The sequence below is a fragment of the Macaca thibetana genome, chromosome 7 (genome assembly GCF_024542745.1).
Source record: "Macaca thibetana thibetana isolate TM-01 chromosome 7, ASM2454274v1, whole genome shotgun sequence".
NCBI classification, from domain to species: Eukaryota; Metazoa; Chordata; class Mammalia; order Primates; family Cercopithecidae; genus Macaca; species Macaca thibetana.
The window spans coordinates 26,129,160-26,156,145 of NC_065584.1; the positions used below are offsets into that span (position 1 = coordinate 26,129,160).

General features: G+C 40.2%; 2 protein-coding genes across 2 annotated transcripts in view; both read left to right on the top strand.

The window, feature by feature from the left end:
* SEL1L (SEL1L adaptor subunit of ERAD E3 ubiquitin ligase) overlaps nt 1–26,986 on the top strand; it is a 71,480-nt gene that overhangs the window by 21,263 nt on the left and 23,231 nt on the right. The window contains exons 4-10 of the mRNA XM_050800151.1: nt 14,269–14,436; nt 16,171–16,276; nt 17,602–17,764; nt 22,067–22,120; nt 22,211–22,270; nt 23,225–23,306; nt 23,671–23,825. Of these exons, the coding sequence (XP_050656108.1) occupies nt 14,269–14,436; nt 16,171–16,276; nt 17,602–17,764; nt 22,067–22,120; nt 22,211–22,270; nt 23,225–23,306; nt 23,671–23,825 (788 nt within the window). The remainder of the gene's footprint in view (nt 1–14,268; nt 14,437–16,170; nt 16,277–17,601; nt 17,765–22,066; nt 22,121–22,210; nt 22,271–23,224; nt 23,307–23,670; nt 23,826–26,986) is intronic.
* On the top strand, nt 17,774–21,527 carry LOC126960147 (non-histone chromosomal protein HMG-14-like). Its single transcript, XM_050800152.1, has one exon. It carries the CDS (start codon nt 20,423–20,425, stop codon nt 20,723–20,725), a length of 303 nt encoding a protein of 100 aa, XP_050656109.1. The 5' UTR covers nt 17,774–20,422; the 3' UTR covers nt 20,726–21,527.

The window sequence follows — 26,986 nt, forward strand, 5'->3', positions numbered from 1 at the left end:
AGAGTTGTGGTCACACCTATAAGTTGTCATAGTGGAAGACTAGAAGGCAAAATCAGCAAAGGAAAAGCATGAAATGAAGTGTAGGGGAAACCAGATGTAAGCTTTCAAGGGTCCTCTCTCAGAGGAGTCACACAGGGAGTGCCTACATCCGGCAGCAACAAGTTAAGATAACACATGTGAAATGTTTTGTACCCGGGTAGCTTATTAGAGACCTAGAGTTTTTATTGGGGGCTAGTTAAGTTGGCGGTCTCTTCCTGGCATGTACCAGACTTGCAGAAGGAAAGCAAGTGTTCAACATAAATCATTGTTTGTATAGTTTGGGTGAGCCACTCTTATCCGTAGGATGGTAGGAACTCTCCAGCAATCTAAATTTCCAGATGCCAACCAAGGGCTAACCTTGTAAGCTGACCTTCTCAAAGAGAGAAGTTTATGTCTATTTTGTTAACTCTTCTCTGCACAGTCTACTCCCTAGGTCTTTGGCCAAGGCATCTTTACAGCAGAGTTACCAATAAGACCCAGTTAGTAGTAAGTAGGAAGACTAGCCTGCAGTATTGATTTAGGAGGCCTGGACTTAGCCAGGTAAAGAATTCCCATTTATCATAATGGTCTATCTTAGAAAAACAATAGGCTTCCTCCCGGCCTACCTTTTTAAAAACACATTTTACCTATTATTTGTTTTTTTACATGATCTTAAGTTTCTGTGTTAACTTTTTTTTTTTTTTTTTTTTTTAAATCAGGCACAGCACAACTGTAGCCTAGTAAGTGGAAGCTGACCTAAAAGCTTTCCAGGGCTGAGTCAGTCTCATGAGAGTCAGAGTACCCGAAGTTCAGTCCCAGGCCGGGCGCGGTGGTTCCTGCCTGTAATCCCAGCACTTTGGGAGGCTGAGGCAGGAGGATCACTTGAGGCTAGGAGTTCAAGACCAGCCTGGCCAATATTGTAAAACGCCATCTCTACTAAGAACATAAAAAAATTAGCCAAGTGTCGTATGAGAATCGCTTGAGCCTGGGAGACAGAGGCTGCAGTGAACTGAGATTATGCCACTGCGCTCCAGCCTGGGCGACAGAGTAAGACTGTCAAAAAAAAAAAAAAAAAAGTTCAGTTCCAGAGAGTACACATAGTAACCCTGGAAGCAAACCATCAATTACAGATACTCTGTTTCCAAACCTCAAAAGAGTTCAAATTCCAGTCCTCCCACTGGCAGCAAAAAGCAAAGAAGCTGTGTGCCACTAACACGTTTCTTTTTTTTTTTGCAGCTTCCCCTGATCAGGATTATTCCTCTGGTATTTATGAAATTACAAGTGTTTAACATTTTATATTAATTTTTACAATACATCTGGATGCAATAGCCACAAAATATAAAGCCATTTTTAAATTTTTCTTCCTTTTTTTTTTTTTTTTAATCTACTGTAGTTTACTTAGCCTCCTAGCAGTAAATTCAGTGTTTGCACTGTTAACATTACAGCTGCCAGAGAAGATCCTGGAATGCAGTGCAGGAAGGGAGGTGGGGGAGGATATTGTAGCAAGAGCAGCAGCCAGGCTGAAAAAAAACTGCCGGATTGTTACCTCCCCCAGTTTTTTTGTTTGTTTGTTTTCTGGTTTATCCAAAATTTTGTTCCAGACCAGATTTAACTTTTTAAAGAGAGCAGTTCAAACTTGTAACATTTTGGTTTGGCCCATCCTTGGGAATTTGGGGGTCCTTTCTCTTTCCATCTAGAGGAGAGAACAAAAACCATAGGCTGCACTACACTGCCTTTTCCCTCATTTTAGCCAGCATGCCTAAAAGCAGTCAGGGGTATCCAGCAAGCCAGCTTTCCTGGAGCTGGATCTATCACTTTTCCGATTCTGTGGCTCTCACAACGTATAGTAGCTCAGCTACTGCTTCATACCGTGGATGACTGCGTAACCACTCAGGCCCCAAAGATTCATCATATTCTGCCCTTTATCCTTCCTCTTCTCAAACAGCACTTTCACCATATATCAGTGAGTCAGGGTCATTCTAGCAAATCCCACTTCTGATGCATCTGTGTCAGAGATCCCTAGACCATCCCCAGGTTTAATGATTTGGTAGGGGGATTTGACATATAGTTGCCTTCACAGCTATGATTTATTACAGCAAAAGGGGGCAAAGCAAAATCAGCACAGGTGCAAGGTACATGGGGGGAAGTCTGGAGGAAACAAGGTAGAAGCTTCCAAGGGTCCTGTCCCACAGAACTTATGCAGGATGCACTTAATTCCCCCAGCAGCAAATTGTAACACGTGAAATGTTGTCTACCAGGGAGGCTCATTAGAGACCCACTGCCTGGAGTTTTTATTGAAAACTAGTTTCTAATCACCCTCTACTAGCATGTACCAAAACTGTAGAATCCCAGAAGAAAAATGGGTATTGAGAGTAAACCACGGGTTTGTATGGTTTGGGCTCCATGAGTCACTTTTATAAGTTAGAATGGTGGTGTGCCCGGAATTTGTTCCTTCCAATGCCCAGACTTCAGGGTTAATGCCCTACTCAAGCAGGGGACAACAAATGGGTAACTTGTTCCCCATATTCATGTAGACAGTAGCTCCAACTTTGAATACTATATCCCTCCCTAATAAGGGCATGGGACTTTCAGGAGTAACAAAGGCATGTGAAAAGAGCAGAGTCTCCCAATTACAACTGAGGAGGTGGGAGAAATACCTGGTTACAGGCTGTCCCAGGATTCCTCAGTTGGTAACAGACCTTGAGGACGGTTGTCTGGGACAGGAGATTAACATTGAGAAGGCCACCCTCAATGGTTAAACATACCCGGGGCTCACTGCGGGTGATGACATGAGCTGGCGCTTGCCCCAGGCACCCTCAGTCCTGTTGTTGGATCATCTGGTTGAGGGCTTCTGGCCCAGAGAACCTTTGTCCTCTGGGGCAGTGCACCTTCCAGTGATTGCCTCGGCATAGTGGACATGGGCGAGGGGGCAGCTTGTTTCTCATTGGACAATCTTTTATAAAGTGTCCTTGCACACCACACTGACAACAAGCCCCACCAGGTGACTGGCCTGCTCCATTTTCTGTCCTCTTTGAACCACCAAGGTTGGTTTGAGGGCCATGACCAAGGCTGCAGCCTTTCTCTGGTCTCACTTTTCCTTTTTGGCCTGTTCTTCTTGGTCCCTATTATAGAACACCAGGTTGCCAGGTTTAATAATGCCTCCAGATTTTGTTCAGGGCCAGGGCTCGCTTTTGGAGCTTTCTTCTGGTATCTGCGGCCGATTGGGTAATGAACTTACCCTTTAGAATCAGTTGACCCTCAAGTGAGTCAGGTGACGGGGGAGTATGTTCTCTTAAGGCCTCCCATAGCCTCTCAAGGAAGGCAGAAGGATTTTCTTCCTTTCCCTGAGTTATGGTGGACATAATTGAATAATTCATGGGCTTTTTCCTAATTCTCCTTAGTCCTTCTAGAACACAGGTCAGTAGATGTTTATGACTCCAGTCCCCATGATCTGAATGTAGATCCCAGTGGGGATCCATACTGGGGATGGCTTGCTGACCGGTAGGGAATTTGTCCCTTTCTTCGGCTGTCAGTCTGTCATTTACTTGACTAAGATACCAGGTATCTCCAAACTCTCAGGCTGTAGCTAAAGCCGCATTGTTTTCTTCAAAGGCCAGGGTTTAACCTAACAAGAGCATGACATCTCTCCAAGTGAGAGCAAAGGTTTACCCTAGACCCTGTAGGACATCTGTATACCTATCAGGATCGTCCGAAAGCCTCCCCAGGTCTGCCTTGATCTGCTTTAAATCAGAGAGGGAGAAGGGGACATGTACCCAGCTTAGGCCAAATTCCCCTCCCCCTACAGCTTGAAGGGGACATAACCGATAGCCCAGGGGTTTTTGTGGTCCTTTGGAGATTTCTTTGCTTGTTTCCTTCTGGACAGGGGGGATTACAGGAGTCTTATCATTAATAGGAAGGGGAGCTATAGGGAGGCTAGGATATGGAGGTAAGCTGAGAGGTCCTCCTGTGGGATGTAAATTGCAAGCTTTGCATAGTTGTGGATTCTCCTTCAATGAAGAGAAAGCTTGGACATAAGGTATTTCACTCCATTTGCCTTCCGTCTTACAGAAAAGTCAAGCTGCAGGATAGTATTATAATTCATACTTCCCTCAGGTGGCCATTTTTCCCCATCAGAGAGAATACTGGGGCCAGGCCATAATGCAGAAAAAAATGAGCCGCCTCTTTTTCAGGGTTTGTGGGTCAAATTGGTCCCAACAGCTTAGGATGCATTTCATGGGTGAGCCTGTTGATGCCTGTTTCCCATCTGAAAGACCAAACTGCCCGTGGCTTTGGTTTGGTTCTCTCCCTGTCCAGGAACCCGTAACGGTCCCTGGACCCTGCTGATCGGAATAGTTGAGCTCATTGACACAGCAGCAGAAACACTAGTTTTCCTCCTAGACCACAAAGAGGACCGAGGAAGGTTGGATTTAGTGGCCCTTACCAATGCATTCTCGAAAACCTGCACCCTTGCCTGTCCTCCTAGACCACAAAGAGGACCGAGAAAAATCGGATTTATGACCCTTACTGACGCAGTCTCAAAAACCTGTTAGAGTCCTAAGTATTCTCCTGTTAGTATTGGGACTTTACCCATATCCTATAAAGATATTATGCCCCAAAAGTGAAGTGGGGCATCCCCTAAGTGAGGGGAAGGATCTCCAGAGTTGGAAGAGTGATGCCTTTTGTCCTCACTTGAATCAGAAGGATATCATTTCTGAGGCTCCCCATATCCTAGCTTCAGGAATAGCTTTTGTTAGGCCCGCTAGCCTGAGGAGGGACCCTAAAATTCCGGATAAGATAGTCCCCCGCCCCGACCGGGCTTTGGGCAAAAATTGTGTGTCTCTAACTAGTGAGGCCAGGTGCCTAAAGAAGGGAATAGAGTCCTGGAGTATATACTAGAAATCATTCTTATAGGAGAAACTAGAAAAGCACCAGAGATAGGGAGTGGTTTTTAGAAGCAGGACTAGCCTCAGAGAAGAGAGGCTAGAGGAAGTTTGTCTGACAAGCATTAGGACCCATGGAGGTAAGGGTCAGGATAGATAGGATAGATGGGTGAGTCTCACTTGGGCAACGTGACTTTGAGAGTTCCACTCATGGCCGCAAGGTCAACCAACTTGTTGTCCGGACCCTGGAACTGAATAGCTTTCCTCTCTGTCCACCTTCGGCTCAGCCCAGAAGTACAGGGAAAGCAGAAGCTGGTTCCAGGCAAACCAACACTCCCAACTCCGAAGAGTTGGGGGTTGTTAGAGAGCTCTTTCCCAGAAAGCCTGACACCCATGTCTTTAGTCCAGTGGCCACGCTAGTTGCTTTTAACTGACTGACAGGTGCCGGTATTTAGTGCCCGAATTCTAAGGAAAAATAGGACAGAATAGCAAGCGAAAGGGGTCCGATGGTACTCACTGCTTGGTGATTGTCCCTTCATGGTCACCAAAATGTGTCCAGAATTTATTCCTTAGTCTCGCTGACTTCAAGAATGAAGCCACAGACCCTCGCAGTGAGTGTTACAGTTCTTAAAGGTGGCGCGTCTGGAGTCGTTTATTCCTCCCAGTGGGTTCATGGTCTCACTGACTTCAGGAGTGACGCCACAGACCTTTGCAGTGAGTGTTACAGCTCATAAAGGTAGCGCAGACCCAAAGAGTGAGCAGCAACAAGATTTATTGTGAAGAGCAAAAGAACAAAGCTTCCACAGTGTAGAAGGGGACCCAAGTGGGTTGCTGCTGCTGGCTCAGGTTACCAGCTTTTATTCCCTTATTTGGCCCCACCCACATCCTGCTGGTTGGTCCATTTTACGAGGAGCTGATTGGTCTGTTTTTACAGAGTGCTGATTGGTGCATTTACAAACCTTTAGCTAGACACAGCGCTGATTGGTGCATTTTTACAGAGTACTGATTGGTGTGTTTACAAACCTTTGGCTAGACACAGAGCGCTGGTTGGTGTGTTTACAATCCTTTAGCTAGACAGAAAAGTTCTCCAAGTCCCCACCCTACCCAGTAGCCCAGCTGACTTCACCTCTCAGTGGGAACCCTTCCAAAATCTAAGTTCCTTGATGGCAACTGACAGCCACGTGATAAGCAGTCTTTCAAAGGATAACTAGTTAGACTTGCTAACTATTTTCTGCATGTCATCTCAGTAAACATTTGTTGATCATGAATGAATAATTAATTGGCCATCATAAGGAGAATGATTACTTTGTGGTATTGCCTGTTATAGAATACTCAGCCATTTTAAAAGGAATATGTTTTCTTGTAAATAAGAAAATCTGTCAGACAGTGGCAGAACCAGAGGTTTATTTGGTTCATGTAAGTAGAACACAGGACTTGTGCCATCAGAGACTCCAGCTCTCCCTTTCTTCCTGTTCAGCTCCTCAAGTAGACTGGCTTCATCCTCATGTTTGTTCCATGTGGTCAAATCTGATAGTGGCTGCACCTTCAGGGCCTGGGTCCTCAGGAAGAAATGTTGCCTGCATCAGAAAAGCAGAAGCATTTTCGGAAGACACTAGGAGAATTCTGAAACTATCATCTGGGGAAGTGGTTCAGAATCGGTAATGAGGCAGTCTGCCCTGTCTGCCACCTACAAGAATGTCAATGATATGTGAAGCAAAAAAATGTCCTATTGAAAAGTAGTTCAGTTAGTATGATCTTGTATTAGTCACAGTTCTCCAGAGAAACAGAACCAAAGGCCATTTGCTTAGAGAATTTCTTCTTTATAGGGTTCAGTCTTCTTTCTACTCAGTCCTTCAACTGATTGGGCGACATCCACCCACATCATGGAGGATAATCTGCTTTATTCAGAGTCCACCAATTTAAATATTAATTTCATCCAAAAATCACCGTCATAGAAACATTCAAAACAATGATATACTGAATATCTGGGCACTATGGCCCAGCCAGGTTGACACACAAAATTAACCATCACAAATCCTTTATGTGAAAATAAGCCATTTGTAAAAATAAGTTTGCAACTGAAAAAGGTCCAGAACTTTTTTCACTAACTGTCATTACCTCTAGACAGAAATAACTTGAAGTGATAGGTAAAGATAACTGTCATTTTTCTTTAATTTTGTATACTTTCTTACTGTTTGTCTCTGCAGTAAATACATCCTTACAGCCTTAAAAAAGAAAAATAGAGTAATTGGCATCTTGGATTATTTTAAATGGCACAAAAGGAACTGAGTTTAAACTGACTACATCTTGCTTAAAATTAGGTTCTGCAGCAAGCTGTTGAGCAGTAGAATGATTTCTACTCCATTGTTGCTTAAGTGGGGATGGCAGGGAAGGAACGACCTTTATCCTAGCAATCAGATTAAACAGAAGATAGAAGACACAGGCAGTTGCCTGCAGCAGGTCCGGACTTTCATGAAAAGGCTTTTTTTGTTATTGTTGTTTCTTTGGTTTGATTTGGTTTTACAAGAAAATTATTTGTGCAAGGAAACTCCTTTAGGAGACCATCCTTGTAGATGCCAGCCACACCACAGCTTTGAAAACCCACCTGTCTTTAAAAGCCATTGTTTAGAGAAACCCACTGTTCTTAAATAGCAGCTTTCCTGAGCAAGTTTTACTCTGGATGGTTTTTGACAGTGCCTATCACCTGATTGATATGAAGTTTGCCACTTTATTCTGGTCACATGGGCCAGTGATTGGGCTTCTTTCTCTTTGTATTTTAAAATGATTAGTTGCTTCTCACAGAAAGAGCTGAACTTTGTATGAACCCTGATGTTAACGTTTTGTTCATTCTACATATGAATACATCTTCTGAAAAATACATTGTAATCTATAAAACAGTGGCTTTCTTCGTATAGTGTGTGTTTATTTACAAAGATAGTTTCTAGACCTTATTTTGCAGTTTTCAACTTTTGATGAAAGCAGTCTGTAGCAGATTACATACCATTGGTATTTTCCCCAAAATATTACTATAGCATTTTCCTAGACAACAGTAAAATACTGCCCATATCATTTGGCCTATGTCATGTACTTTAAGTCAAGTACTTTGGTTCCTTTAAACTGTATGTACTGGTGCTTTGTTCTTAGTCCTTGGGAGATTTTTTTTTGGTGACAATCGTTTGCTTGATTGAGCTTTTATTTCAGTGTTTACCAAAATTGATGAACACTATGACAGTTGTCTTGAGGTTGGTAGCTTTTTAACATTAAATAATTGTTTATCAGCTCTCTTTGACTACAGGTATATTTGATTCATATGCTACTTAGTACTCTATGTTTGGAAGTACCAGATTGCTTCAGAGAAACAGCATGATTAAATGGGTAATTTTCTTATTTAAAGATCACCCATGTAAACTGTAAAAGTTCTTAAAATGAGAAACTTGTAAAGCTAAATTATTTGTGTTTATCTGTATAGATCAAGAAATTAACTTTTAGTTTTTTGTTTTGATTTTACAATTGAAAGTGCGAAAAAGATGTGCTTATATTCCACTAGCCTTTAATTCTATATATGTAGAGAGAGAGAGAGAGAGAGATCAGCATTCTAGCCATGTTTACCTTTTTTATCTCTTGGATTCTTTCCTTCAGTGTTCAAGCATCAAGCATACTGTAATATCTGTTAAAAACAAAAATCTTATGTCCTTTAGTCCCCTTCCAGCTACCATCCCACTCCTCTACTCCCATTTGTAGCATAATTCTTTGAAAGGGTTCTCTTTAATCACTGATTTCGCTTTCTCTCTTCCTGTTCTCTAATCCAGCTCCAGCAAGACTTGAGCCTTCTCCAGACTACTAAATCTACTCTTCTCCACCAGTCACATTCTAATTGCTGGATACCTGGTTGGTTCCTGGTCCTCATCTTAACCCCTCACTAGTATCGTTCTTTTCCCTGAAGATACTTTCTTCACTTGGCTGCTGATTCCTGAGAATTTGTCTGATGGTGAAACCCGAGCTTGCCTCAGGACTCAGCCTTTGATCCTCTTCCCCACCCCCCCTCCCCGCCCGCCCCCTCCACTACTCTCTAGGGACCTTTAAATCCTTCCATGTTGACAATGCCCCGGTTTTCATTTAATGGCTGCCCCATAGTGTATTTCCCAGTTTCCTATCAGTAGATCTTTGAGTTCATTTGGTTTTATGTTTTTAAAATTAGGATACTGTACAAGTATTCTCTTGCACATAATCTCTTTGTGTGTTTTTGGGAGCATTTTTTTAAGTAAACATCCTAGAAGTAGAAAAGCTGGATCTAAAGATATGGACCTTTACATTCTAATAGGTATTACCAAATGCCCCTCTTGAAGAGATTGTATTAATATATTCACTTGCTGCGATTACAGGCGTGAGCCATCGTCACTGTGCCTGACTCTCAGACACTGTCTTCATACTCATTTACCCATCTTCTGGCCAACACTGAATATTTTCAGTTCTGTTTTGCTTTTTGCTTTTTCTTACTTTCTTGACTGATTTTAATTGACTTTGCAAGAGCAGATTTCTACCAGTTGAAGTGTAAAGCATTCTGTTCAGTATTACAATAAGTTCTGTACTATAAATATCTTACTCTTGAGGTCCAAATAGATTGGGATACTGTGTCACTAATTGTAGAGCCAAAATATGATTCATTATTTAGAAAATGTGAATTTTACATGAAGCTGCAGAACTGAGAACCCATTTTTCCCTTTCATGGTGTCAGATTTGATTACTGGTTATCGCTAATTTAAATTGCATAACCTGTCAGCTTCATTATACCGGAGCAGTGATTGCCTTGTTTTTAAAATTGACACTGTTCTTGTGGAGGTTTTTAAAAGGATGGCTTTGAAATTATTGCAGAATTTCTCCATAGAAAGAAAATTAACTGAAATTAAAACTATTGTGAGGAGTTTCTGTTTGAGATAATCAATTTGAAACTAGGGAGTCCCAACCAATAACTTTTGGAAGATTTTAGAACAAGTTTAAAAAGTAATAACACTTTCCATATTGTGATTTCCCTTGGAGAAGGTAGCTGAGAGAAACAAATTTTCATTGTAGTAACTCACTAATGAATTATTTTGACAGGTTGCAGTTTTGACTAAATTGAAGCAAGTGCCTCATGGGGTTTCTTCCTGCTTATGTCAGTGCTGAATCAGCAGTAGATGAAAACCTTTTGTTGTCAAAAAATTTTTTACTCTCTCCGGTTTCTTTTCTGTCATATAGTTCATCACATGAAAAGGAATTATTTCATATATTTGAAATACTTAGAAAATATAAGTTTTGGCAAACTAGAATTCCTACGATAAGCTATTTGTTTTTAAGACAAAGATTTCTATTATCATAGAAGTATTCTTTTAAACCGTCATTTGCTATTTAATTTGAAATTCAGGTTTACAAACTGCAGTTCTACAGACACTTTCTCAGCTCACTGCAGCCTCCGCCTCCCAGGTTCAAGTGATCCTCCTGCCTTAGCCTCCCAAGTAGCTGAGACTACAGGTGTCTACTGCCACGCCCAGCTAATTTTTTGAATTTTTAGTAGAGACGATTTCACCATGTTGCCCAGGCTGGTCTCAAACTCCTGGATTCAAGTGATCCGCTCACCTCAGCCTCCCAAAAAGCTGGGATTACAGGTGTGAGCCACCATGCCTGACTCTCAGACACTGTCTTTCTAAAGCAGCGGCAGGTTTGGATCTAGTAGCAGTGTATAGGGATGTCCTTTCCAAATTCTGTAGTCAGAATGACTCCTCTGAAGTTGTTACTAAAGGATTCCTTGCCTATACATTGCATTAGAGATCCCCTTTTTTTTTTTTTATACTTTAAGTTCTAGGGTACATGTGCACAACGTGCAGGTTTGTTACATATGTATACTTGTGCCATGTTGGTGTGCTGCACCCATCAACTCGTCAGCACCCATCAACTCATCATTTACATCAGGTATAACTCCCAATGCCATCCCTCCCCCCTCCCCCGTCCCCATAATAGGCCCCAGTGTGTGATGTTCCCCTTCCCGAGTCCAAGTGATCTCATTGTTCAATTCCCACCTATGAGTGAGAACATGCGGTGTTTGGTTTTCTGTTCTTGCAATAGTTTGCTGAGAATGATGGTTTCCAGCTGCATCCATGTCCCTACAAAGGACACGAACTCATCCTTTTTTATGGCTGCATAGTATTCCATGGTGTATACGTGCCACATTTTCTTAATCCAGTCTGTCACTGATGGACATTTGGGTTGATTCCAAGTCTTTGCTATTGTGAATAGTGCTGCAGTAAGCATACATGTGCATGTGTCTTTATAGCAGCATGATTTATAATCCTTTGGGTATATACCCAGTAATGGGATGGCTGGGTCAAGTGGCATTTCTAGTTCTAGATCCTTGAGGAATCACCATACTGTTTTCCACAATGGTTGAACTAGTTTACAATCCCACCAACAGTGTAAAAGTGTTCCTATTTCTCCACATCCTCTCCAGCACCTGTTGTTTCCTGACTTTTTAATGATTGCCATTCTAACTGGTGTGAGATGGTATCTCATTGTGGTTTTGATTTGCATTTCTCTGATGACCAGTGATGACGAGCATTTTTTCATGTGTCTGTTGGCTGTATGCATGTCTTCTTTTGACAAGTATCTGTTCATATCCTTTGCCCACTTTTTGATGGGGTTGGTTGTTTGTTTTCTTGTAAATTTGTTTGAGTTCTTTGTAGGTTCTGGATATTAGCCCTTTGTCAGATGAGTAGATTGCAAAAATTTTCTCCCATTCTGTAGGTTGCCTGTTGACTCTGATGGTAGTTTCTTTTGCTGTGCAGAAGCTCTTTAATTTAAGTAGATCCCATTTGTCAATTTTGGCTTTTGTTGCCGTCGCTTCTGGTATTTTAGACATGAAGTCCTTGCCCATGCCTATGTCCTGAATGGTATTACCTAGGTTTTCTTCTAGGGTTTTTATGGTATTAGGTCTAACATTTTAAATCTCTAATCCATCTTGAATTAATTTTCGTATAAGGAATAAGGAAAGGACCCAGTTTCAGCTTTCTACTTATGGCTAGCCAATTTTCCCAGCACCATTTATTAAATAGGGAATCCTTTCCCCATTTCTTGTTTTTGTCAGGTTTGTCAAAGATCAGATGGCTGTAGATGTGTGGTATTATTTCTGAGGACTCTGTTCTGTTCCATTGGTCTATATCTCTGTTTTGGTACCAGTACCATACTGTTTTGGTTTCTGTAGCCTTGTAGTATAGTTTGAAGTCAGGTAGCATGATCCCTCCAGCTTTAAAACATAGACAAAGCAAAGGTAAAAAAGTTATTTGCCTCTTATTACCAGGATGAGTGACATTTACTTGGTGTAAACCATTTGAAATTCATTTTGTCTCTCATAGCTTATTGAAAATATTTTTAAAATTAGTATAGTAGGATATGCCTTTTTTTACACTGCAAAGAAAGAAGGGATACTTTCTAGCCTTCAGAGCGGGGGTGCCCATAATAATAATAGCAGCTGTCATCTCTTGGACTCTTATTACCTAAAGTGATAGGCACCATAATGAATCCTTTACATGTATTATCTCAGTCATTCTTTGCAAACAACCCAATGCAATAAGGACTGTTATTCCTATTTGGAGATAAGGAAGTTATCGCTAAGTAATCTTAAGAGATTAAATAATTTGCTCCAAGCACACAGCTAATAAGTGGTAGGATTTGCATCAAATGTTCTGACTCCAGAACCTAGACCCTTCATCACCAAGCTCTGCTACCCAATTAAATTCTCCATGTAAAAGCGACTAGTGGAAGTTGACATGGGCTCATACCTACTGTGTATGGTTTTAGGCTTAGTCCTGGACCTCTGGTGTTCTCATATACATCTCATGCAGCATTCTTATGCATACCCTTGAATTCAACTATTATCTGTGTACTGGAGAATTTTTTTTTTTTTTTTATCTATGACTGAAACATGTCTAAAACATTTTCACTTGTGATTTTTTTTGTTTTTGCTGTTGTTTTTTGTGGGGTTTTTTGTTTGTTTGTTTGTTTGTTTGTTGTTTGTTTGTTTGTTTAGTAGCCACCTTGAATATAGCAGTACCTACCCGGTAACCTACTCCTCCTTTAGAATTCTGTATCTTAGTAAGGGCAACCATGTATGTACCCCTAAAGCATCTGGGTGTCTTCCTTGACTCAACTTTCCTCTTATCCACACATCTAGAAAGTGGTACCATATCTACCTCCTTAACATCACTTGAGTACATCCACATCTTCCATTCCATTCCCCTCTCTGGGCTACCAATGCCTCTCAGACTACTGTTACAACCTTTAAACTGGTCACCTTACATCCAGCCTTACTTTTTACATACTTTCCACTCTTTTAATAAAATGTGAGCATGTCACTCCTACGCAAAACTTTTCAGTGAGTTTCCGTTGTTCTCAGGATAAAAGTTCGAACTCCTTATTAAGACTTGTAAGGTTTTCCCCAGTCTGGCTTCCTCGTGCTGCTTTAGCCTCTTCTCTTGTCCACTTTGCCACTCATTGGTTTTTGTCACCTTAGCACCTGTTAGAGTACTCCTACCCACCCCACCCCCAAGCCTTTCATTCACTGCTCCTCCTGCACGCCCTTGAGGTTCAGTTGAAACCTCAGTTCCTGAGAGGGGAGGCTTTCCTTTCCATAGCATCCATCACACATTTGCTTAATATCTCCCATCCTGGCTAGGCAGCAAGTTGTGTGTAGCAGAGACCTCTGATCCACCTCATTTCTAGCACCTCGCATGATTTCCGACACCTAAGAGATATTCAGAAATAATTTATAGAATAAATTACAGATGCAGTCTCTACCCTTTACAAGCTCAAAGTCCCATGAGAACCAGAGTATGGTAAAGAAGTAACTTCCATACATGGGATAAGTACTGTAATAAAATGCCACATGATTGCAGAGGAGTGTGTGAGTGGTTAACTTTGCCTTGGGGGGAGCATTTTCCCTATATAACTCTGTATTACTGAAGAAATTGACTTCTGGCATTCAGAAACAAGGAGAGCTTTGCTGAGCAGTAGAATTGATTCACTTGCATTTTGCCTATTTTTTGTGCTTACTTTTCGGGCGGGAGTTTTACAGTAGACTTTTAATATTCTAAGGTTATATATCAGGAACTTCAGAAAGTCTAACCTAGACACAGATGCTAAGTAATCAGCTAGCCATGCTCACTAAATTAACTAAACCAAGTCCTCCCTAATCAAAATCTTTGCTAGCCCTTTTATGTTCCCGATTACAAATCAGGCATCATGAATCTTTGCTTCAAATTCTAACAGCCAAAATTGATGGCATTGAATCCATGAATACCAGAGGTGTTATTCATGTTGAGATTTTTATTTCTTGTCATTCCAGCTTTGACCGCCATTGAAGGCACAGCACATGGGGAGCCCTGCCACTTCCCTTTTCTTTTCCTGGATAAGGAATATGATGAATGTACATCAGATGGGAGGGAAGATGGCAGACTGTGGTGTGCTACAACCTATGACTACAAAGCAGATGAAAAGTGGGGCTTTTGTGAAAGTAAGTATTGCTCAGTAGGAGGCAGATCTGCATTGCTTTATGTCTAGGGCAATGTTTTTAAGGCCTTTTTCTAGTCATCCTTTTCCACATTGGTCAGAAATGGCCAACATTGCTAATGTCGTTATAGCCTTAAAGAGTGGACTTAAGAGTGGGAAGCATATGGTGTATTTAGTTTCAGGCTGTGTCATTCAAGTCACACTCACATTTTTTTTGGAGATGGTTTTCCGTTGGTATACACAGGTTGTTTTGTTAAACCCTTCAGGCTGGTAAATTAACATAAAACTTTTGGGGGACAGTAAAGGAAACTGGGCCATTACGGAGAAGATTAATAGTGATTAGAAGAAAAATAAATAACTTTTAAAAAATACTTAGAGTGAAATATGCTATGCCAGGGTAACATTTGACAAATACAGTATATTTAACCATCTTTAGTGTTAATGTCATTATAAAGATGCTGACCTCTAAGGAAAGCTATGTTCAGGAAAAACTTCCTAACTATGAAAAAACAACAGAAAATCTTGAACATAACCCATTAAATACCATTTTTTTTAAAAAAATGGCTTTTACAGAGTATTTGGGCAATCCTAAAAGAGGAAGCACATCAAATATAGCCCATCTTTAGATGTAGGCCAGTGTGACTGGGTACTCCAGTTAATGCACCAGAATTTTTTTATATTATAAGAAGAATTTGCTTCTGTTTCTATAAATACTGGTTCTAATGAAATATGTTTCTTTTGATGAGTTCTTACAGTAGCAAAATAACTTTTGAAAAATCTTTAACAGTTCTGTGATTTCCAGTGTTATATGATTTTGAAAAATTGGTGAACTTGAACATTAAATCAGTTTCTATATTTAATAAAAATCAATTTTTTACTAATTTGTATTATATAGTTAATCAAATATTTTATCCTCATAAAGATACACAGTATTTCCAATAGAGCTAAAGTGTCCTTTGGATATAACAGCATTTTTCTGACTACTGTGTTCTAATGTCCAGACCTTATTTTAGCTGACCTTGGCATGTTGTATTAGTCCATTCTCACACTGCTATAAGGAAATACCTGAGACTGGGAAATTTATTAAGAAAGGAGGCTTAATTGGCTCACGGTTCTGCAAGCTGTACAGGAAACATGATGCTGGCATCTGCTTGGCTTCTGGCGAGGCCTTGGGAAACTTCCATGTGAGATGCAGCCATCTCATATGGTGGGAGCAGGAGCAAGAGAGATGGTGAGGAGCAAGGTGCCACATACTTTTAAATGACCAGATCTCGTGAGAACTTACTATCACAAGAACAGCACCAAGGGGATGGTGCTAAACCATTCATGAGAAACCATCCCTCTCACCAGGCCCCACCTCCAACACTGGGGATTACAGTTCAGTGTGAGATTTGGTGGGGACACTGATCCAAACCGTATCACATATAATCTGAAATTTTAGTTGAATTATATTTTTAAAAGTTAGCATTTCTAACAGAAAAGTACCCTCTAAGAGTAGCTTGGTATTGGTATTTCTATAAGAAAGTGATTTCAATGAATTATATATATATTTTTTTTTTAAGTTTTGTCTTGTGTCATGTAAAGGCCACACATAAGTGTTTTTAGAATCGTATTTGAGAATAGTGAAAGATCATTCATTACGTTTGTATGACTGCCCAAAAGAAAGAATAAATACTTATGGTTGATAATTGGTGTAGAATTAAAATCCATTTAAATGCATCTGACATTTTGTTTTTAGCTGAAGAAGAGGCTGCTAAGAGACGGCAGATGCAGGAAGCAGAAATGATGTATCAAACTGGAATGAAAATCCTTAATGGAAGCAATAAGAAAAGCCAAAAAAGAGAGTAGGTAGCACTGCTAAGTCCACTTTTCCCCCAAGACAGGCCATTACTGAGACAAATAGCAACTACATTATTTAAAAAATGGACTACCAGAGACACAGAAGATTTTTTTAAGTTCCATTACAAGAAAACGTAATATGACTTGCGGGCATTAGTAGCATTGCTTTTACCACACTTTAGTTTGTTAAGGTAAAATTGTTACACATACTGATTACAGTAACAGTGAGTAAAATGGCAATGATTGACTCAAGTTGTAGTAGTTTCTAAGAACCAAGAATGCATATACTATTTATAATTCAAAATGACATAAAACAAAAAGAATTGTTGTCAAGTACGTTTTTTTGGTTTTGCTTTGTAATTTTTGACTGGAATTTAGGAATTTGTGCTTGGAAAAAAAACAGAACAAGTGATTATCTCGTAACATCTTATGTCCTTTTAATTTCAGCTGACATTTTTATAGTCTGCAAAGATTTAAAAAGAAAATTGCAATGGTTATTTTTAGATCATATACTGGACACCATCATATTGTAATCTCTTACTGCAAATCTGGTGAACTTTTTTTAATAGAAAAGTAAAGTAATAGAATTACTGTTAGTATAATTAGACTATTTCAAGATATTAGGATAACAGGGAGAACTGGTACTTCATATGAAAAACAAAATAGCCAGCCAATCTGGGCAACATAGTGCAACCCTGTCTCGAAAAAAATAATTAAAAATTAGCCAGGCATGATGGTGCACACTGTGGTCCCGCTGCTTGGAGGCTGAGGTGGGAGGATCACTTGATCTTAGAAGGTAGAGAGGCTGCAGTGTGCTGTGATTGCCTGGGCAACAGAGGAAGACCGTGTCTCAAAAAAAAATTTTTTTAATAAAAAAGCAGGATGTTTTTTACATATATAAGTAACATGACCAAATAGAAATAAGATTTATCAGAGGGGGTGGCTGGGCATGGTGGCTTATGACTGTAATCCCAGCCCTTTGGGAGGCTGAGGTGGCCAGGAGTTTGAAACTAGCCTGACCAACATGGTGAAACCCCATCTCTACTAAACATACAAAATTAGACAGGTGCAGTGGCACACGCCTATAATCCCAGCTACTGAGGAGGCTGAGGCAGGAGAATTGCTTGAACCCAGGAGGTGGAGGTTGCAGTGAACCGAGATTATGCCATTGCACTCCAGCTGGGCAACAAGAGTGAAACTCCGTATCTCAAAAGGTTATCAAAGGGGTTTTGTAACATAAAGAAATTATGCTGCATTTTAGTAGATCAAAAAAACTTAATGGCAGTTTCAGAACATTACTAATTTGGTTTTTAATTGTTTACATTTAAAGAGCTTATCGGTATCTTCAGAAGGCAGCAGGCATGAACCATACCAAAGCCCTGGAGAGAGTGTCATATGCTCTTTTATTTGGTGATTACTTGCCACAGAATATCCAGGCAGCGAGAGAGATGTTTGAGAAGCTGACTGAGGAAGGCTCTCCCAAGGGACAGACTGTAAGTACATTCTCAGTGAAGAATCTCTCTGCATGTAGCACTTGTTCATTTTAAAAGCAATTTACTCTCTTATGTCCTGACTTCTTTTAAAAAGTCAGACTGAAAGATAAAGTATCTTTAAATACTAATTTTGTGGCTAACCATTGTATCAGTCTTCTTGGATAGTGTTTTTCCTTAGTCTGGGAACATTTATAGTCAGTGAAGACATTTTTGCAGTTGTGCCTTGCCACAATTACATTTGTAGTTTTCCAAATTAGATCTGTAGAGAATGAAATATGAAGCTAATTATTTTTTATCTGAAATTACTCACCATTGCATTTTTCCAAAGTTCAGATGTTGCAGCTCATGTTAATCTTGGGTTTTTTTTTAAAAAGTATTTTATTACAGAAGCAGTACATGTCCATTATAGGAAACTAGAAATACAAACTAACAAAACTAAGAAGTACACATCACATATGTACCACCCAAATATGAGTAATAATATATTAGTGCATGCATATCCTTCTATAATAGATCTTTCTCTTTGTGTATATATACACATGATATTTTTATTAAAATGAGATATCACTGTCTGTTGTTCTAGAACTTCACCTTTTCATCCCAGCACATTTTAAGTCACATAATATCCACACTATGTTCATATGATGTTGAACCCCAAAATTTTCTTTATACCTGTTTTGTCCAAACCAGTATTCAGTCCAGGACTCGACCTTTCATTTTGTTGTTATCTAGTATACCCCAGTGCCTTTTTTGTCTGTATTAGAGATAGGCACAGTTTTTCTGCAGAATATCCTACTTCAGTTTGTCTTTTCATGGTGGCTTTTAGTTTGTTTCTTCATCACCGGTATTTCCTGTCAATAGGATGTCACAGCTAAAAGCTGATGAACACAAGTAAAATATTTTGGCCAGACTACATTACAAGGGATGTTCTGTATTCTACATTGTATCACATCAGTTGATAACATATCTGGTTGTTTCCCCATTAATAATGCTAAGATTGACACCTGGATTTAGGGGACCATCATATTTATTTAAAATTCCTTCAATAATTCAAGTTTATTCAAGCTGTGAGACTTGCTTAAAGATTAATGAAATATCTAATCACGAGGAAAGTCTGTTTTCAAACTATATGACCAATAACAGGAGTCATAGCAATTGTTTTCTTAAAACTGAATACCTAACAATTCTGCAGCTCTTTCCTCAGTATTTTATTATAAACATTATATCTTAATGGTTCCCTTTTGTTTTCAAAACTTTTTCCCTTCTTTGCATGAATCAGTTTGTATAAAAACATATATATTCTTTATTTTCCGAGGCGTTCTGCTCTGAAGAACAGTTTTACTTTATAAGGCGTCAGTTCCCTCTAATATTAGAACCTTACAAAACCACAGCACTTTATATGTTGCAAAGCATTCTCTCCATGAAAATTAATTCTAGTTGATGCAACAGACAAAACCAGAAAATCACAGTGGCTTAACTACAACTGTCTGAAATAACAGAGAGTTGTTTCTTGCTCATGCTAGATTTGATGTAGCTCTCCTGTTGGCGTCACTCTTTTCTGAATAGTGACTCCTGGTCATGGGCTGTTTCTGTTATGTAGCTACACTGATTGCTACACAGGGCTTCCACGCCACAATGAAGTGAGAAAAGAGAGCCTCAGGATTCATTAGAATGTTTTCAGGCTTACATCCCTGACAGCCATATCCCAGGCATGTGATTCTCCAGAGAGGCTGGGAAATGTAGAGGAGCTCATGATTTCAGTGAGCACTGCAGTCTCTGCCACACCTGCCTTTGTCACGTTAGCTTATACTTTCCAACAACAAGGACGATCCACAGAAGGCAAAGGATTGAAAAGGTTGAACTTCACCAGTGCATTGTTTGTTCCATTTTTTTGTTTTTATTTTTAGAAAATGATGTGTGCTCTAACATTGTAGAGCAGCCTTTCTCCCTTGACCCCTTCAACTTGACCCCTTGCTGCCTCTTTTTATATCTGGGATAGTTTATCTTGGTAATTCATATCTTCTCTGTTTTCATAGTGTATTCCTGTCTGCATATATAGAGAAATATGCTGATGTACCGATAATGGGAGTTGTCTTCATAATGGTTGTTCATAAAGTCATGTTTACATGTATTCAGCTTTGTCTTTCTAGTTAATATTAAATTGTTTTCAAGCTAAACGTTTGTTGTTTAAACTTACATTTGGCTGGGCGCAGTGACTCACGCCTGTAATCCCAGTACTTTGGGAGGCCAGGGCGGGCGGATCACAAGGTCAAAGTTCAAGACCAGCCTGGCCAACATGGTGAAACCCCGTCTCTACTAAAAATACAAAAAAAAAATTAGCTGGGCATGGTGGCAGCACCTGTAATCCCAGCTACTCGGGAGGCTGAGGCAGGAGAATTGCTTACCCAGGAGGCAGAGGCTGCAGTGAGCCGAGATTGCACCACTGCAGTCCAGCTTAGGCGACAGAGCAAGACTCTGTCTCGAAAAAAATAATAAAAATAAAGTTACGTTTGATCCGGTTCTCCCACCGCCCCCGCTGTGGGTCTCAGAAGCTCGCGCTGCCGGAGGAGTGGTAGTGGCCAGGCAGCCCAGTTTCGCCAAGGCTCTCTGCGCGCCGCGGCCCACAGGCACTCGGCACACGCCTTCCCTGCCACCAGGATGCCCAGGAGGAAGGTCAGCTCTGCCGAAGGGGCCGCCGAGGAAGAGCCCAAGAGGAGATGGGCACGGTTGTCAGCTAAACCTCCTGCAAAAGTGGAAGCGAAACCGAAAAAGGCAGCAGCAAAGGATAGATCTTCAGACCAAACAGTGCAAACAAAAGGGAAAAGTGGAGCAAAGGGAAATCAGGCCGAAGTGGCTAACCAAGAAACTGAAGAAGATTTACCTGCAGAAAGCGGAGAAACGATAACTGAGGAGAGTCCAGCCTCTGATGAAGCAGGAGAGAAAGAAGCCAAGTCTGATTAATACCATATGCCATGTCTTACCAGTGGTCCCTGTCTCCCTTCTTGTACAACCCAGAGGAATATTTTTATCAACTATTTTGTAAATGCAAGTTTTGTAGTAGCTCTAGAAACATTTTTAAGAAGGAGGGAATCCCACCTCATCCCATTTTTTAAGTGTAAATGCTTTTTTTTAAGAGGTGAAATCATTTGCTGGTTATTTTTTGGTACAACCAGAAAATAGTGTGGGATATTGAATTATGGGAGGCTTTGACTATCTCGGGTGTCAGCTTAACATTCCATACATGGGGGTTAGTTTTTACATCCTATAATACAAAGCATATTAAATGGCAATATGGAGTCAGTCCTGCATTTAATGTCTTGAACATTTTAAATTACTTCCATTCTCATGTTGTTTTTTAGTAGAATTGTTTCCTAAAGAAAAGCACTCCTCGATCATGGCGCTCCCTGTCGGAATTGTGTGCACTCTGTAACATGTTTGGTTGTGGTAGTCCTGTTTTCCTAGTAACTTTGTTACTGTGCTGTGAAAGATTACAGATTTGAATATGTAGTGTACATGCTATTCAGTTGTGAACTGGTGGGCCGTATGTAACAGCTGAGCAACATGTGAAGATACTGGTACTTGATACCCTCTTAAGGAAAATTTGCTTCCAAATTTTAAGCTGGAAAGTCACTAGAATAACTTTAAAAAAGAATTACAATACATGGCTTTTTAGAATTTCGTTACATATGTTAAGAATTATGTACAAATTGAAATGTCTGTACTGATCTTCAACCAATAAAATCTCAATTATGAAAAAAAAAAAGTTACATTTAATTGTGGCCGGGTACAGTGGCTCACGCCTGTAATTTCAGCAGTTTGGGAGGCTGAGGTGGGTGGATCACTTGAGGTCAATAGTTCGAGACCAGCCTGGCCAACATAGTGAACCCTTGTCTCTACCAAAAAATACAAAAACTAGCCGGGCATGGTGGCATACGCCTCTACATAGTCCCAGCTACTCGGGAGGCTGAGGTGGGAGAACCACTTGAACCCAGTAGGCAGAGGTTGCAGTGAGCCAAGATCACGCCCCTGCACTCCAGCCTGGATGACAGAGTGAGACTCTGTCTCAAAAAAAAAAAGGCCACAAATAAGTAAAAATTTTTTTAATGTTACATTTAATTTAATTGTGTAATGTGTAAAACCCTGAATGCTTTTCCAAGGCTCCTTAATCCACGTTTGTACATACTTGAATTCAAGTCTTTTAGCATTTAAAGACTCTTGCATTTTTTAGTAGTATATAAAACTGTGTCTGTCTTGGATATACCTTCACCAACTCAAGATTTCTTACTTTATCATTTATTTCAGGCTCTTGGCTTTCTCTATGCCTCTGGACTTGGTGTTAATTCAAGTCAGGCAAAGGTAATACTATTAAAACTTTATTGCATGTTACAGTTTGAATTGAATAAATGTGTGCCTGTGTTCAGTTAAACATTTTTTGTTCTTTCACAGGCTCTTGTATATTATACATTTGGAGCTCTTGGGGGCAATCTAATAGCCCACATGGTTTTGGTAAGTAGACTTTAGTAGAAAGCTAATAACATTAATATCAGAAGAATTTGTGGTTTATAGCAGCCACAACTTTTTCAGCTTTCATGATCGAGATTTGCTTGTATTAATACCAAATACTCAGTTGAACTTCCTTCAAATTCTTGTTAATGGATATAACACATGGAATCTACATGTAAATGAAAATCGGTGGCATCCACAATTTTTCTTTAAAATGATTAGTTTGGCTGATTGCCCCTAAAAAGAGCGATCTGATAAATGTCTCTTTTTAAATTTTCTCTGAGTTGGAATTGTCAGAATCATTTTTTAATTAGATTATCATAATTTTTAAAACTTTAGTTTTTCAAAATTTTATAAATAGTGGCTATAGAAAAAGAACGTGAAATATTATACATTATTTTGCAACAGTGCCCTAAAGATTGTTAAAGTTCATGAAGTTATTTGTGCAGAATGACTCCAGAGAGCTCTACTTTCTGTTTTTTACTCTTCATGATTAGCTATCTTCCCATTTATTCTGGTCATTTATTGCTAGTGGCACTTTGCCTTCTTCCAGTAGTCTCATTTTCCCTATTTTGCTGTTACTTTTTCTTTGCTAATTTGGAAGATTAACTCATTTTTGATAAAATTGTGTCTTAAGATTAAAACTGGTTCCAAGCAAAAGCCCTTATAATTTTTCTCTTACGAGTAAAATGCACACACTTGAAAAATAAAGTTTGTAACATCTATTTTGATTGCTCTAGGAACTACATTATTTATTTATTTGTTCTTAGCTATGGCCTTCTTGTTGAAGTTGCTGAATAAATTACCTCAAAACCTAAAACTTAGCATAAATAAGGTGTTAGTGTACTTGGATCAAATGACAGCAAAATTCTGGGGATGCTTAGCTTGATTTGTTCCACGAAGAATGCCACTGAGGTACGTGAAACTGCTGCCTCCTCACGTGAAGTTGTTTTACAGGGTTACAGATACTGGGCTGGCATCGGCGTCCTCCAGAGTTGTGAATCTGCACTGACTCACTATCGTCTTGTTGCCAATCATGGTATCTATGTTTTCCCTTTTACCTTTCAGGGAAAAAAAAAATAAATGAAATTAACTTTAAACATTTCTATTTTTATTGTTCTATTTGAAGTGTTATAAATGGCTGTTTTATGTAGACTCATCTTTAAACTAGTTAAGGTTCAGAAGTACTTTTTTTTATATAATTTTTTGCTTTAGGTTCTATTTATGTTGTGAAAAAAGTTCAATTTATTAATAGATTGCTGATTTGCGATCTATATAGACTACCGTAAAAACAGATTCCTTTAACATTGTGTTTGTCAGCGTTTGGTAGCTAGAATTGTACTTCTCTCTGGAACAATTCTTCTGATTTTCCTCAACCGTATTATTTTATCCCTCTATTTCAGTTGCTAGTGATATCTCGCTAACAGGAGGCTCAGTAGTACAGAGAATACGGCTGCCTGATGAAGTGGAAAATCCAGGAATGAACAGTGGAATGCTAGAAGAAGATTTGATTCAATATTACCAGTTCCTAGCTGAAAAAGGTGATGTGCAAGCACAGGTACGTGTTTAAACATCTCACCAAGTATCTTTACTGCATTGTGTATTTTAATCTGTGGGGGACAGGAGCAAGCACTTATATCTGTAAGTTACATTTTCATTGCCCTGAGCAATTATGAACTACATATTAGAATCACCTGAGCCCCTTAAAAAAAAATACCAAGAGTCTCACACTCTTAGGATATTCCATTTCGGTTAGTGTGGGATGGGACCTAGGCGTTGGTTCCTGAAACTGTCCAGGTGACTCTCCCATGTACTGCCGCTGAAAAATCACTGCTTGAACAGAGCAGCATTAACACCGACGATGAAGGCTCTTACTAGAGTCACCAATGATGAAAACTGTCACTTTCTGTAAACAAGAAGTCCCTGGAATATTTGCAATATCAGATGCTCTTCAGAGCTATTTACCGTTCATGTTTTCTTCTGCTCATCTTAAATCATAATTTCCTCAAGGTCAAGAACAGAAGTAAGCTCGTTTAATGGAAATTGTATAATGTCCATCAAAGTGCCATGTGTGCACACACACGTTTTGTGGCTTCTTTTAATATTAAAATAAAAAGAACTTTAACATTTACATTTTTTTCCACTAAGTTTGCAATTATTTCTAATTTAGGACATGTACAGATGAGCATTAGATACTTATTAAGAACAGTTGGTTTTAAGACTAGCAGTGGAGTCTTAAGAAAAAAAAACGTAGTGAAAGGTAGATCTAAATGTTAGCTGATAGACTTATAATAAACTTGTTCAACATCTTATTTTTACACTAATGTAAAATTTAATTTACTTAAAATTTTCTGTTTTACTTGCTTTCTGTGTATCTTGCTTTTCGTGTTTACTTTTCTCTCCTTTCTTGCCCTTTTTTGGTTTGAGTGCTTTTTCCTGTTGCATCTCTTCCCCTCTGCTAGCATGATGGCTACTCTTGTAGTGGTTATCTAGCAATCACAACATGCATCCTTGACTTACCAAAGTCTGGTACAATGAGCACTTTTACCATTTCCAGGACAGCACAGAGATCTCAGAGTATTCTGTGTGTGTTTGATTTTATATCTTTTGGTACCATGAGATACTGTTGTTTTGTACAGTCCATATTAATTTATATTTATTTTCAAATTTACCTTTTCATTGCTTTTTATTATTTTTTTTTTATTTTTTGAGACAGATCCTTGCTCTGTTGCCCAGTGCCACTATCTCGGCTCACTACAACCTCCGCCTCCTGGGGTCAAGCGATTCTGGTGCCTTAACCTCCCCAAATAGCTGGGAATGCAGGCATGCACCACCACACCCAGCTAATTTTTGTATTCTTAGTAGAGATGGGGTTTCACCATGTTGGTAGGCTGATCTTAAACTCCTGGCCTAAGTGATCCTGCCCACCTCGGCCTCCCAAAGTGCTGGGATTACAGGCGTGAGCCACCACACTGGGCCAGCTCTTTCTTACTGTATCTCCCAGCTTCTAGTAATTTTCCTTCTTTCTGAAAAGCACCCATTTGTGTATTTCCTTTAGAGGAGGTTCACTGGGGACAAATTCAGTTTTAATTTATGTGAAAATGCTTTATTTCACCTCCACTTTAGAAGGATACTTTGTGTTTTTGTTTTTTGTTTTGTTTGTGTTTTTGAAATGAAGTCTTGCTCTGTCACCCAGGATGGAGTGTAGTGGCACTATCTCGGCTCACCGTAACCTCTTGCTTGCCAGATTCAAGCAATTCTCCTGCCTCAGCCTCCCAAGTATTTGGGATTACAGACGTCCACCACCATGCCCAGCTACTTTTTGTATTTTTTTTTATTTTTTTTTTTTGAGACGGAGTCTCACTCTGTCCCCCTTGCTGGAGTGCAGTGGCCGGATCTCAGCTCACTGCAAGCTCCGCCTCCCAGGTTCAGGCCATTCTCCTGCCTCAGCCTCCCGAGTAGCTGGGACTACAGGCGCCCGCCACCTCGCCCGGCTAGTTTTTTTGTATTTTTTAGTAGAGACGGGGTTTCCCTGTGTTAGCCAGGATGGTCTCGATCTCCTGACCTCGTGATCCACCCGTCTCGGCCTCCCAAAGTGCTGGGATTACAGGCTTGAGCCACCGCGCCCGGCCTACTTTTTGTATTTTTAGTAGAGATGGGGTTTCACCATGTTGGCCAGGCTGATCTTGAACTCCTGGCCTAAGTGATCCTGCCCACCTCAGCCTCCCAAAGTGCTGGGATTATAGGCATGAGCCACCACACCTGGCCAGCTCTTATTTCTTTTTTTTTTTTTTTTTTTTTTTTTTTTTTTTTTTTTTTTTTTTGAGACGGAGTCTCGCTGTGTCGCCCAGGCTGGAGTGCAGTGGCCGGATCTCAGCTCACTGCAAGCTCCGCCTCCCGGGTTCACGCCATTCTCCTGCCTCAGCCTCCCGAGTAGCTGGGACTACAGGCGCCCGCCACCTCGCCTGGCTAGTTTTTTGTATTTTTTTAGTAGAGACGGGGTTTCACCGGGTTAGCCAGGATGGTCTCGATCTCCTGACCTCGTGATCCGCCCGTCTCGGCCTCCCAAAGTGCTGGGATTACAGGCTTGAGCCACCGCGCCCGGCCTCAGCTCTTATTTCTTACTGTATCTCCCAGCTTCTAGTAAGTTTCTTTCTTTCTGAAGAGCACCCATTTGTATTTCCTTTAGAGCAGGTTCACTGGGGACAAATTCAGTTTTAATTTATGTGAAAATGCCTTGATTTCACCTCCACTTTAGCAGGATACTTTGTGTTTTTGGTTTTTGTTTTGTTTGTTCATTTGTTTGTTTTTTGAGACGAAGTCTTGCTCTGTCGCCCAGGATGGAGTGCAATGGTATGATCTTGGCTCACCTTAACCTCTGCCTCCCAGGTTCAAGCAGTTCTCCTGCCTCAGCCTCCCAAGTATTTGGGATTACAGACGTCCACCACCACGCCCAGCTAATTTTTGCATTTTTAGTAAAGACTGGGTTTCACCATGTTAGCCAGACTGGTCTTGAACTCCTGACCTTAGAGAGTCCACCCGCCTTGGCCTCCCAAAGTGCTGGGATGACAGGCATGAGCCATTGTGCCTAGCCTGTGTTTTATTTGAGAAAGCGTCTCTCTCTGTCACCCAGGCTGGAGTGCAGTGGCACAACACAGCTCGCTGCAGCCTTGACCTCTCCAGGCTCAGGTGATCCTCCCACCTCAGGCTTTCAAGTAG